General features: G+C 44.1%; 1 protein-coding gene across 1 annotated transcript; it reads right to left on the reverse strand.

Moving 5' to 3' along the window:
• Positions 1–1,592: 1,592 nt before the first annotated feature.
• On the reverse strand, positions 1,593–13,523 carry NUP85 (nucleoporin 85; the record flags this gene model as incomplete). The annotated part of the gene is made up of 18 exons (XM_079544236.1): positions 1,593–1,703; positions 2,276–2,362; positions 3,960–4,111; positions 5,112–5,212; positions 6,257–6,374; positions 6,465–6,616; positions 7,060–7,125; positions 7,713–7,796; positions 8,042–8,148; positions 8,530–8,661; positions 8,918–9,040; positions 9,620–9,754; positions 10,101–10,222; positions 11,461–11,530; positions 11,957–12,000; positions 12,468–12,538; positions 13,068–13,390; positions 13,491–13,523. The coding sequence occupies 18 exons, from the start codon at positions 13,521–13,523 to the stop codon at positions 1,593–1,595; spliced, it is 2,031 nt and encodes a 676-aa protein (XP_079400362.1).
• Between the last annotated feature and the right edge of the window lie 795 nt (positions 13,524–14,318).

Consider the following 14,318-nt stretch of genomic DNA (forward strand, 5'->3'; position numbering starts at 1 on the left):
GGGAGAGTGCCTCTCAGGTCCTCTCCTGCAGGCAGTGTTATGTAATTCAGTACTAAGATTACTGTGAAATACAATGTGGAAATAATAGAGCTGTAGGATGGCTGAACAGAAACAAGCGGGGAAGGGAAAGAAGACTGCTGTGGCGATGCATATGCCCTGTTTTAATAGTTCTCTATACTAAGTGGCTTAGTGCAATCATCTCTAGAAGAGGGAGAGTTTTACTGGACGTCAGAATTCAGTGCTAGCAGGTGACAGAGGAATTGACTAGAAACTAGGTTTAAGTGACTGAAAGTAAATTACAGAAGCCCCTTCCTTCTCTCAAAGTTCATTCTCAAGCAGTGCCTCAAATAGCTATGAGACACTGTTTTAGTGTTTGTTTTTAACAACCGCTGACAAAAGCACAGCTAGGATGGATCCTTGGTCAAAGTGCTGCTGGAATTAATACAGGCTCTAAAACCAGAACTCAAATACTGCTTGGAGTTAGTTATGTTGTCTTTTCTGTGATGAGAAATAAATACTAGAGATGGAGAAACTGTGGATTTAAAGGCCTGAAGGATCAGAGGTATCAGGCAATTGTGGAAACTCTGAGGGGGAGGAATCCAAAGCTTTGGCCAAGGACCTTGCTGTATGCTGCTCTGAAGCTCATGAGGACACATCCTTGTCAGCTCCCTGACAAGGAGGGCAAGCAAAAGTGAGTTGCCTCTTTTAGATTCCTACAGAAAGCAGCAATTTTAAACTGATGGACTGTGATGGAGAACAAGGAAAGAATTCTTTCTGCCTCAGAAATGTTCTTGCCACTTCAGGCACGGTAGGCATAGGGATTTAGGTTACTTAAGTCTGCCCAGGTGCTGTAAGCATACCCTGAGGAAGCAGACTTCACTGCTTTAGATGCCTGTACGTGAATCTCTCTGTGACTCTGAGGAAGTCAGAAGAGCACAAGTGCTTTCTGCAGAACAGCATTGTTCTCACTGTTACTGGCAGTGCACTGCTGTGCTGTAAAGCCAAATGCAAAGATGCCATAGTCTTGCTGCATGGAAAATGCACTGTTACAAGCTTCGGAAATTAAGCTATGAATGAGAGTTCCTTGTTAGTAGGTTGAGGTTCCTGCTTCACACCAAACAGCCATTACTGTAAATACATCTAAATACATTTGTTTTGCTGCATGTTAAATAAATTGGTTTCCCTACTTTTCTGTGGGGATAGCCCTTACTGATGGTTGATCATGGAGTGTAGCGCTGGTTCTGGAAACACTAAGGCTCAGTCCATCATCTGAAGCCTATCCAAACTAGAAAACAGCAACTTCTGCCTTTTTGGTTAAAAATGCCAGTGGCTTAAAAGATAGGTTTGGTTTCAGTTCTGGATAATTAGTGGCACAGCAACTGAAAACACAGGTGGAAGGAGGCCTGTCAGAAGGGGAAGATAGCCAGACCAAGTTGGATCAAGCAACCCTAGGAATCAGCTGCACAATTTTTAAAGTTCTTTTTTTATGAAAGACAAGATCACATCACCAAACAATATGCAAAACAAGACCTTTATTCTTAGAAAACCAGTCATGTTTATGTACAATAAGCCACACAGAGTAAAATCACACATTACTGTCTACAAGATCCTTCTAATGTGCCTTCTTTGACAATGACTCGTGCAAGATTTCGCGCAAGAGCAAGTCTCAGCATTTCCACTTTCATGGTCTCAACATCATCATCCTAAAAGCAGAGTTTGGGTTAGATCAGTACATGCAATAATGAGCTGTTTCTCCTGGGTTTTGAGAAACAAATGCGCAGGTCATTAAGAGTGAGAATACATGTTTACCTGTCATTGGGATCTCCACAGAATGGGTAAAAGCCACATTTCTTAATTTTTAAATTGTCTAAAGACAGAACTACCAAACCTTTTCTCTTTCTGCCAGACTTCTGCATGTGTAGCAAAAGTCTCCCTGTTTTGTGCCTAGAACATCTACTAGCCTGAGCTGTTAGATGACAGCATCTCAGCTTTCCATTGCCCGTGTAATTTCCAATTATTTAGAAATTTGGAAAAAACCCTGTAGTCCAATCCAAATCAACAGAACATTCAGGAATGGAAGTACTGCACTATTTTTGTGTATGCTTAATTATCTTCTGCTGACGCCTCAGTTTGCTGGCTATTAATGAAGTGCCAGCCTCAGGAACTCAGGCTCTTCCTTGTTTCTGTCCCCACCTACAAACAAGTTTAGTGCTTTCCTTGACTATCCCACAACCCCATTGATTCGTTATCCATTTGTCCTCAAAATGGGAGGTACCTGAAACTTCTGCCTATCCAGCTTCCCTGCTGTTAGATCTTCCAGGCATCGCATTAATTCATTAGTCTGCTCTGCTGAAAATATGACCTGTGGAAATCAAAGTATTTTCATTAAAATAACTGCGATGAAGGACATCGTGCAGTCTAAGAACATTCAATTGAGATGAAAGAGAATGCATTCATACGCCCACGGATTGATTCTGACCTTCCATTCACAGGATCACAGGACAATTCATGGTAGAAAGGGTCAGAATTACGGCCTGTAGCAGAAATGCTATATCACAACATGAAGCAGTGATGGAGCACCTGGTAGGAAGGCAGGGCCAACCCAGGGGAGCTCAACTGCATGCAATATTGCTGAGTGATAAAGCGGTGGAGCCAGGATCCAGCCCTCGTTTAAGGGCTGGCAGAGGAAGTGAGAGTATCTCTCTGGAGATCCCTATGTACCTGAGGCCTTCTGAAGGTAAGTAAATTCTTTCCTTTGTTTCTGTGTCCACAGCTGCTGCGTTCGAGAAAGTCCTTACTTATTACTCTGCAATCATTGCTGTGCTTTCCATCATGTTACAGGCCCATCCTGTTTAATATCTTTATTGACCGGATGAGGGGATTGAGTGCACATTCAGCAAGTCTGCAGCTAACACCAAGGTGGAAGGAAGTGTCAATCTGCCTGAGGGTACAAAGTCCTACAGCAGGACCTGGACAGGCTGATTGCTGGGCTGAGGCCAATGGGATGAAGGTTCAACAAGATCTTGTGCTGAGTCCTGCGCTTTGGCCATAACAACCCCAGGCAATGCTATAGGCTCAGTGTAGAGTAGCTGGAAGACCACACAGAGGAAACAGACCTGGGGGTATTGGTCAATACTCAGCTGTACGTGAAGAGCAGCAGAGAGAACAGGGATGGTCAGTCTGGTGAAGGGGGGGGTGGGGACCTTCTCACTCTCTACACCTACTTGAAAGGAGGTTGTGGTGAGGTGTGGGTCAGCCTCTTGCCCCAGCTAAGAGTGGTAGGGCAAGAGCAAATGGTCTCAAGTTGTGCCAGTGGAGGTTCAGGTTGGCTATTAGAAAAAACTTCTCCAGAAGAGTGGTCCAGCACTGGGACCAGCTAACAAGAAGGTGGTGGAGTCACCATCCCTGCAGGCATTCAAGAAACATGTAGATGTGGTGCTAAGGAACACTGGTAGTAGGTAGACAGTTGAATTAGATTCTCTTAGAATTGTTATGGTTGGAAAAGACCTCTAAGTGACTCTGGAGAAGATCTATAACCTCTTGTGCAAAGGATGAGCTATGAGGTCAGAGTGCATGCCTCTGCTTTATCCAGTCACAGGTCTCTAGTAAATAAACTTTCATTTTTTTGATGAATCACAAAGCAAAAATGTGGCTGAGCAGAAGAAAGCATGCTAAAATAAAGTACCAGAAAGAATTGGACAGCTTTGTACTTAAACCATTAACAAGTTTATTCTATTATCCCACTGCTGCTTTCTAAAAGCAGTGATTATCTTATTTGAAGTTATTTGTCATCCCCCTGCCCTCAATAAGACAGTAGGAGTACTGTGCAATTCTTGAACTGCTATGAACAGTCCTAGCCTGGGGACATTAAGTGTGGAGCACAATTGCTTTGAGATAACTTCTCAGGAATAAAAGAAAGGATGTGGGGTGTCTTTGTTGTGCTCAACTGGCATCCTCACCTCTTTCTGCTCCAGCAGGGGAAGGGCATCTGTCAGGAGGGTCATCCAGAAGGAGCAAGGGGCAATGTGAGCAGTCATCAGCATCAAAAGCAGCCTGGCAGCTTCAGAGAACCGCTTCTCCCCATACAGACGGTGGAATTCACGGTACTTGCCTACATGTGGGTGTTGGAAGGGTAAAAGGTATTTGTCAGAACAGTGCAAGCTGGGATTGATGGATGCTAAGAAGTCAGTTTGCTCTCATGAAGCAGTAGATAAGAGACTTCCCCTAGACTCAGCTGCTTTGGAATGGGAATGTTGTGCACGAAGGAAAGTTAAAATACAGGTTGTCTGGGGGGAAAAAAAACAAAAACAAAAAAACAGTTAAAAACCTGTCACCGTTTTTGCTAAGAGTTACTGTTTGAATCCGCCTGTTACTGAACTGATGCTGCCTGGTGCTGAGTGTTTGCAGGGGGAGCAACACGAGTGGCTGAGAGACTGGCAGCATCTGTTTAGAGGGGAAAAAAAAACAAAACAAAAAAAAAACAGGAGTGGAGGAGGAATGTTCCAGCCCCAAATTGCTAGAGTTCAGAAAGCGTTTAGACAATCCTCTCAGACGTATAGTCTTGATTTTTGAGTGGCTCTGTGTGGAGCTAGGAGTTGGACTCAATGACCCTTATGGGTTCCTTCCAACTCAGGTTATTTTGGTTTTTTGTTTTTTTGTTTTTTTCCTGATACTTCAGGAGATTGAGAGGTGTGAAAGGCTTTGCTGCTTAAGTGGAAAATGAGATCTTTGTTGGTGCAGAATATTCTGCTTTTGCTAAGAATTAGTTGGATCAATAATACCTAGAATAATAATTGGCTGAGAACAAATGTGTTTTATTCTATGACTGACTTATATCTGTTTAACTGCAAAAATATAGGAAGTAATGATTCCCATTCCAATCCAACTTTGATTAACATTTGAGCTCGAGATAGAGATGTGTGAGAGTTCTTCAGTAAAAAAGCACACCTGATGTTCCTGAAACTTCTAAAGGAAAACCAAGTAGGAATCTTTCTTGCTTTTAAAGAATTGTACATAATGCAGAAATGGAGATTCAATTGCCAGAAGATAAACTGTGTAGAGGTAGCTGTGTTATAAAGAACAGAACACCCTGAAAATTAGGCCCTTCTCACCGAGAAATGTCAGCCGGTCACTGAGCAGCATGGATGGTCCCAAATTATCTATGAGGTCTAAGTCAGAAAAGCATCCCCTTTCGCAGTAGTCCTTAAGGAATCTGTGGAGAAAGTAAATGCAGCAAAGACTTAGAGGGGAGGCTGTTTTTCATGTTTCTTTTGTATCTACTCATCCCTTCACAGGAAAGCTTAATATACAACTGAATTTCATCTTAATTAACTATGACTGAGAACTTCAGAAGACATAAAAACATTTTCTGGGAGTGGTTAATGAGTCAGCGTAGTGAGCATTTTACTGACACTTCATTTTTCTTCTAGATTTTGTAGTAGTTGAGATCTGTTTCTTAAAAAGAATAAGGAAAGGAAGGAATGCAGAAAGCTGAGGCTGGTAGCAACATAAATAACTTTCGCAGATCGTAACAAAGCTCTCTTTTTTTGCTGTCTAAAAACACCAAATAAATAAAAGAAATTAAAAAGGCAAGCAATAGAAACAATTCTAAAAGCTTTTTATCTCTTTTATCACAACCTTCATCATGCTGCTTTTCAGCATCTGCTTCCTGCAGTGCTTTTCTTTCAACTTCTGTTGAAATAAATATGACTGTTCCCCACTCCCTCTAAGAACAAATTGAGGGGGGAAGCCAGCAGTTTCTTTTACACTGCTGAAGATGTAGTATCACCTAGCCATCTATCTAGAGCATAATTATGGAACTATAACTATACCAAGAGATTGCTATCTGTCTGATTTCAGTTAAGAAAAAAAAATGTCTATGACATGGGCTGCTAGAGATTCAAAAGCACAAAAAGAGTTGCAAGTGAAGCCCCAACCCTTTGTCTAGGTCTAAGCTAAGTGTTAGCAGCATTTTCAATTCTATTACTGGACTATTTGGTAAAGCAAATCTGTTTAATCTGTTGATCTCCTGAAGTTCAATGGTGTAGGGGAAAAAAAAAAAAAACAAACAGCTAGGCTATTGCAGATGACAGAAACCCAAGGATGTCATTTTCTAGCCCAGAAGCAGACCCCTTGTCTGAGAGAAAGATAACCCCACTCTGCCTGCAGTGGGACCTTTCTGGGATGGCTGCTTTATTCCCGTTCCTACCAGCCCACTACAATGATGGCCACCTGAGAGCTTCTGACATAGACTCACCGATCTGATATTAGTGTAGCAAAAGCTGCATCCTTGGCTCTGATGCTCCAAGAGAGGGCAGAGCCCAAGCGATTATTTCGCAGAGCCTTCATGGCCATGATTTTACAGATGCTTCGGACTTTGGAGAAAACACAGGAGAAAAGAGAAAATCAATTTCAGTAGTTTCACTTGTGTCACTATAAAACAGTGAAATTTAAGAATCGGTCACCTTGTTCGTGCATCTGTCTCTGCTCGCAGATTCTCAGCACTTTGAGGGCCTTCTGTTCTGTGTTAAGAGGTATCCGCTCAATATGAAGTTCCAAATAGACCCTGCCATATTCTGGACAGTGGTCAAAGTAATCCACCCCCAGCTGCCACAGACTGGAGGATGGGGGGGAGGGGGAAGAAAAAGTCAAGCATTTCAAGTCTTGTACATCTTAAATAAACACAACAGGAAAGAACAAGCAGAATTTGAGTCTGCATTAATAATACTTAATCCTGGTTAACACACTATTTGGATGTTTTTTACATCCAAATGGTTTTTACTTTCTACTATCAGCTGCCTAGTACACAACTTTGGAATTCCTGCATGTCAAAAATGCAGTACACCAAAAGCGTCACAGAGGCAGCAGCCATTCCATCCTGATTAATACACCTGATAGGTTTTAACTGATTGCTGAAATTCTAACAGTGGCTTAAGTTTCGCCTTTTCATTTTATTATTATGCAAGATTTTCTTTTCTTTTTTTTTTTTTTTTTGCTGTCCTGATGCTAAGTGTAGCCTATGGAGAGAGGGGAAAAAAAAAAAAAAAAGAAGATTGCTACCTGTGATGGGAGAAGAGTCCTGAGGCATACTCTAGTAAAAGAAATTCACGCATGTTTGAACCAAAACTGGGAAGGAATGAAGAAAGAAAAGAAATAGGCTTTACTATTTGCACCTTATCAGAAAAGCCTCCTGTCTCAATTTCAGAAGCACCTGCAGTACGTTTTCTCAAGGGTTATCTTAACAAACTTCATATATCAAGCCTAAGCTTGCAGGGTAGCTTTATCCTTGGGAGGATACCTACATCTTTACAGCATTTAGCAAATGTAACTTACAGTAATGACTGCTTTAAGAAACTGAAACAGCAGGAGAATGCAAATAGCAGAATTGCTCATAATGAAGTTTGTTGAAGACTTATGTGTGGAAACTCTTTTTAGATGAGTTTCTCACTATCACAAACATTTGAGCTGCTGATAATATTTCAGCTAAAAATACACTTAAACCAAACCACAAACCCTAATGCTGCTGAAGTCCTGTTGAATAGCATGTCTCATCAGGACAGCAACTGCTTCTGAAGAATGTCCGGGCTGACGGAGCGCTTTTATTTTCCATCTTCTATAAATACCTAAGGTGCTCTTTTTCACCAAAACTGACGTGCTGTTTCAGTAATTCTTACTTCTGAGTGACTGAATAATCAGTGCAAATAAATACTTACTAGAGATTGTGAGATTGCAGGAGTTTACAGTGATCCAGAAGGTCAGTCAGATGAGCCACAAACCACCAGTTGCTCAGAGCAACACTGTATTTGAAACAAGCAAAACAAAAACAATGCTTAGCCAATCGCTGCCAAGGAATGTGTGAGGCTTTGCACATACAAAAGCTGTATTACAGCACGGTGTCTGGTTGCAGTGTCCCACGAATGGAATACTTTTACTTGCTACTCGCTTTGCATAGCATTTGCAGCCTGTACCCATATCCTCTACCCCAAATGCTATTGGAAGCAACACGGTAAATCCAGAGAAACGAAAACTTTAAGAACTCAACCTGCACTCCTTGATCACTTGGTGAAGCTCAAATTCAAAGGCTGCCATTAAAATTATGTCTAGAGGTTCAGGGCTGCTTTCTTCACCCAGGAACATGTCCATACTAGACTGGAATAAGATTACAAGACATGATTAAAAAACAAATGCGAGAGGGTAGAAGGAAAACTATTTGTTTTGATGCAATAGCCTCATTTAGATTATTTTATGGGAGAGTGTATTACAGAAACTGAACGCAGCCAAGAAGCAATGTTTTAGCATTAGGAAATTGGGAAGACAATTTGAGGACCAAAACTGGTAACACTAGACACTAAAGAGACTTGGTCTTCAACCATTAGTTTTTCTGTATCAGTCTCCCAGTCCATTTAAAAATGCTAGGAAAAGTCTTGTATGTAGTTTCTATAAAACATCAACCTTCCCAAAGCTTTCTGAAAGTACCATAATCTTTCTGTGCATTAAAATGGAGGATACAAAAATGATTATATTTCTTGCCTGTGCATAGAACCGCAGTTCCATTGGCTTCACAGTTGGATGCGAATACAGGAGTCGAGTAACCAGAAAGTGGTACCAAGTAGTCATGAGTTCCTTTTTTTCTAGTATGGCATTCTCATCTCCCAGCAGGATCTAAGAGGAAGGAAAGCAAAGGAGTAGTTCTGCAAATTCAGCAATGTTCACAGCTGCATCTTAACTTTTTAAAGGTACTACTATTATTTTGCAAAGTTTACAATTTAATTAAGAGCCTAGAACAGGAAAGCAATCTGCACAAGTGATCTAATGAACAGATGATTTAACATATTACAGGTACTTATCACTACATGTGGCTTCTGAAGTACACAACAATCCAATACTTGTCCACTTTCCTTTCTTAAACAAAACACACCTTGCAGATGGATTCCATGTGGGAATTGGAAGCAAAGGTTCCATCCTGTAGATAACGTTGGCATTCTTCATGCCAGTGCTGCCATTTCAGCTCCATCTCAGTCAGCGTTTGGGTGTTACCAAGCTGCATGGAGTAAGAGGCATAAAGTAAAAAGAAATACCAAGTCACAGCAGGTATTTGGTCTGAACTTGCACTCATTCATGCTAAAAAGACAAGGAGGTTGTTGTCATTTTTTCCCTTGTTCTCCAGTTGCATTTGAAATGTCTTAATTTGTGTATCTAAATAAAGGAAAAGGATTCCAAGACAACCAAAGATGCAGCTGCAATTTTTCCTCCACAAGGAGATCACCGCAACAGAGGAAAACCTGCAGGTAAGGTCTTCAAAGACTTCTCTGTAAGTTCTCAACAGGAACTGTTTCAGATAACCCAGCAATGTACCTTGCTACAAAAACATCACTTCTGACTATGCTGGTTTATCACCGAACAGATTTTCGGCTGTATTCTTGGATTTCTTGGGTCACTGGGACAAGTATTTTTACAAGGATTAAGACAGATGTTTTAATGGTCAACAGCCTGTGATGTTAAAGGAGCCACAGCAGAGATGAAACAGACTAATTCTGTTATCGCTCTTATCTCCTTTCTTAATAGAACTAAGGAAAAAAAAAATCAGTGCAGAAAAAAAAAAAGAGTGCTTTGTACATACACTGGGCACAGGCATCTTCTTCATCAAATCATCCAGGATTTTGTACATGTTCATTGATGTGGGATTTGCAATGGCTTCCTTGGAGAGCAAGTGGCGTGCTTCATCCATTCGGCCTTGCAGCACAAAGATATCCACCTGCAGAAAGCACATCTGTGAGCACCAAGCTGTGCAAAGCTACCAAAGACCCAGGGAGAATATCAGGGGAATCTCCAAGAAAATTAAGTAGAGTTACAAGATTTCAACTTTAGCTCCTGCTTATTTAAATATACAACTCTGTGAATCATGAAATTGAAAGGCTCAAGTTAGAACAAGGGGCAGGATGATCCTGACAGTGTTTCATCTCAAAACTGTACAGACAGAAGCAGCATGTCAAGTATCGGTTTCTGAGATGTACTACAGTGCTGAGAAGGGAAGAGGAATGCAAGATGCATAGGGCACAACTTTCTCTTCATCTAAAAGCTGTACCCGGGGCTGCACTCACCACGTTCCAGAAGAGCTTGTGTTTTGATGGATTGTCACTGCTCAGAACTTCACGGACCATGTTGTCTACATCACAGATGTGAAGTTGAACCCAGTCAAGGAGACGAAGCAGGAGAGGACCGGCTTTACACAGAGAAGGTGTCGTTAGTTCCAAATCTGTTTGTCCCCAGACTGTTCATTTATATGCTTCTAACCTTACCAGTCTGACAATCGTTGGATGAGATTTACTAAGCAGATTTCCATCTGCCATGTTCAAACTAGAAAGGCACGGAGTTCCCTAAATAGCCAAGCTGCAGGAGCGCCAGGCTCCCTGTGACAAGTTTTAGACAAGGCAGAAGTACAGACCAGAAGAAAACCTAAACAAGTTACTTGAAGATTCATATCATAAGTCTTGAAATGCCAAAAGATCCACAAAACGTCTTTGTTTAATTTACCATTCTAATGCTATAATGTGATGGAAAGTACGGTAATAGCAGGGTGGCAATGTCTTTGGCTGCAGCAAATGAGGACAAGCCCAAATGCAGCTGACATGGACACAGAAATGGAGGAAAAAAAGCTGCTTACCTTTGGAAGGCCTCAGGTAGGCAGAGATCTCCAGAGAGATCCCCTTGCCTCCACTGCCAGCCCTTAAGTGAGGGCTGGGAAGGGATGAATCCTGGCTCTATCCCTTCTGGTCATTCAGTGCATTGCATGCAACCTGAACTCCCCTGGGTTGGCCCTGCCTTCCCATCAGGGGCTCCATCACTGCTTCAAGCCATGATTAGCATTTCTGCTACAACCATCATCTCAATATTAACTAAATATAAGGATGAAATCTGGTGGTAGGTACTTCGCTTTTTCTTTGGATTAAATAATCTATAATTTATGAATCCCTGGTTTGAATTGTGAGTATATTTGTTCGCGTAATCTGATTTCCTAAGAAAACAATTCTGAATCACTCATAAACAAACTCACTTATGAAATGTCATCCTGTTGTTAAAGGAATTACATCAAGATGTGTAAATGTTAGTTGGTATCTACTGATTTAATGGTTAAGAATGTGCTTATGCTTTAAAGTCAAATAAATTGAGAACAAGTTTTTGTTATCTCTCTTCATTACATTTCTGCGGGAAATAAATAAGCCAGTGTAAACTGTAGCATACTGCATAAGGGGGGAAAAAGTAGAATGCATCTTGACATAATTTAATACAAAAAAATGCAATTTACAGAGGCTGAAGAGGTATTAGAACTTAGTGCTGTTTGTCATACTCCCTACAATATGTATTAAAATCTAGCACAGTGGATGCTATCTGCATTTTAAACAATTAATTATGCAAACAAGACCACTTTCAGTCTTAACATCAGAATTATTTGCTGCTCACCTGGAGCTGCTTCAACAAACAGAATCTCACACAGATTCCAGATCAGCTCCATAGCAGAGAGAATAGAAACCTGAAAAAAAGCAGAACTGCATTTCAGAGTAATTGTTCCCATTATTTTTTTTAACTGCACAGCTGAATTTGCTGTCCATAACAACCAGTCTTTATAGATAAATGTCATACTGATATTTCAGAGACACAAATTAAAAGATAGAAACGGGCCATAACTTCTCTACACATATTTAGTTTACAAAATATCAACACTGTTTGTGTACTGAAATGCAACAGTAATCACTCCTCAGGGAAATAGGAAACAGTACAAAAAGTGTTATTTTAAGCCTGTTTACTCTCCAGAGAGCTACAAAGAGCACAGAAAGAACAAAAGGCTAATTAAGCGACATCAGCACAGTTTATACAACAAAACTACAGCTACAGCGTTGGTCTTCATGGCTTTACCAACCAGTATTCACGCAACTACACGGGTGTGACTGCAGATTACCTGAATGCTGTACTGGCTGTGCAGGGCAGAGTCCCGGGTTGAAACTGAGTGAAAAATAAGCCAAGTCAAAAAGTAGCATGTTTACCTTATTTCAGAGTATTTTGTGAGCTCATAACTGCAATCCCTGACCACTCACTCGGTACAGACCCAAATGTGTACGCAACTGATAAAGCTAAGCTAACCTTTCATACCTCTTTATAAATCTGGTAAATTTACAGGACGAGGATGTTAAAACAGAGTGAGATCTCTCACTTTTTCAGGAAAGCTGTTAATTTTGACTCATTTTTCCACAAAACCACAACCCATGACATGAAAAGACTGCAAATCTTCCCAAAATCAGTTACCAGATGATGAACCAACCTGAAAATCTCAGTGATGGAAATGGAATCTTGTTAATTACTGAAGTTTATATGTGCCATTTTTCAGTAGCTGTAACAACTTCCAAATGAAATCCTATTTTTCTAATCACAAATAGCATCTCCTTTTATTGCAGTACAACAAACAGACTTACTTGCAGCCTGGTGCATGTCCTCCATGCAGGCTCTTATGACCGAGCGGTAGTTTTTGCTCACTTGGACTAATCTGCCAAACAAAAAGGGATAATTTACAGAGAGCTACTGGGATTAGTCCCCTTTCTGTGCATCTGTGGGTGCTTCCAGCACGGGGTAAGCCTGATGGGTGGCTGTGCTAGTCCCGGGTATGCAGGGTCCCAGGCACTGCTCAGGGCCTGAAAGGAGGTTGTAGTGAGGTGAGGCTTTGCCTCTTCTCCCGGGTAGTAGAGACAGGACCAGGGGTGACGGCCGTAAGATGTGGCGGGGAGGCTCGGGTTGGATATTAGCAAAGATTTCTTTCCAGAAGGAGCGGTGAGGGGTTGGCACAGGCTGCCCAGCGAGGTGCGGGGTCGTCCTGGAGGCAGAAATGTGGCACCGAGGGCCGTGGCGGTGGGATGGGGTTTGGCCCCTTCATGTCTTCTCCCCCCTTAGCCATTCCACGATCACCCCGGAACTGCGGTTGGAACCGCACATCCGCCCGGTTCTCGGCGCTCTGGGCCCTTTCGGGCAACGCTGTTTGCCTACAAGACGCCCAGCGCCGCGGCCCCAGCCCCACTCACTGCGCGTTCCTTGCCCTCGCGGCTCGCTCCTCCTCGCAGCGCTGCAGCCCGACGAAGATGCCGTGGGATTCGTTGAAGAGCTTCCGCAGCGTCTCCATGTAGATGTCCTGATCCCTGCGGACCACAAACACACACGCGGCGCCCGCCGCTCCGTCCCCACCGCCCGCAGCGCCGCACCCCGCCGGCCCCGGCCCTGCGCTGCCTCCCGGAGCCTCGCGGCGCTCCCTGCCTCTGCAGCCGAAGAGCGTCTCGCACAGCAGCATCTCGGCGGGGCCCCACGCGAAGCACAGCCGCGTCCGGGCCGGGTCGGCTCCCGGCACCACCTGCGGGAAGGGAGCGGGGGGCGGGGGGAGAGAAGGCGAGGTGAGGGGACGGGCGACCCGGTACGGTCCGTCGGAGCGGCCCCGCGGCCCCGGCCCTGACCGTCAGCGGTGGCTCCGCGTCCGGCTCCTCCATAGCCGCGCCGCTCTCCCGCCCGAGCCGAGGCCCCGAGTGGCTGCCCGCCCCGCTGCCTGCTGCCACCCGGGGAGCTGCGCGGCGTTTCCCCTCGGCCGGCGGCCGTCCCCCTCCGTCCGCCTCCGTCCTTCCCCACCTCGGCACCGCCGAGGCTCCGCGACTTTGGGGCAGGCGCGGCCGCTCGCCCCGGAAACAGCGCCGGCACCGAAAGGCCCCGGCGGGGCGGGCCGCTGCAATCCCGGAGCGGGGCGGTGGGGAGGCAGCGGGAGCGGGGCGGAGCCGTGCCCGGAGCCGAGCCGCGGTCGCTCTGTAACGATGGGTCTCTCTTTACGCATTCGAGGCCCTCGCAGGTAGATGAGCCTCCAGAAGACATCATGGGCAGCTGCGGCTCTCGGGCTGGTGGAACTCCGTGCTTTGTGCCTTGCTGGGCGCCTGCAGGCTCGAGGGCATCTCTTACTGCAGGGTTACGTTGAGCACGGCGGGCCGGCAGCAGTGCAGAAAGGCGCTGTCCGCACGCTGCCCCTTCGTGCTGTCCTTCCTGCCTGCAGGCATCTCGCTTTGCTCCTCGTTCCTGTAGGTGTGCTCGATAAGAAAAATGACTGCGCTGTCCTGCTGAATTCTTACCAGGAAAAAGTCAGTCCCCCTGTCACTGACGGATAGCTGGGCCCATTGGGTGCTTTCTGGAGCAGAATCCTGCATTCACAGAATGGCTCAGCTTGCAAGGGGCCTCAAGGAACATCCGATTCCAAACCCCGTGCTGTGGGCAGGGTTAATTTTTCAGTATTGGTTATGTCA

This window comes from Tetrao urogallus, assembly GCF_951394365.1.
Source record: "Tetrao urogallus genome assembly, chromosome: 18".
Lineage (NCBI taxonomy): Eukaryota > Metazoa > Chordata > Aves > Galliformes > Phasianidae > Tetrao > Tetrao urogallus.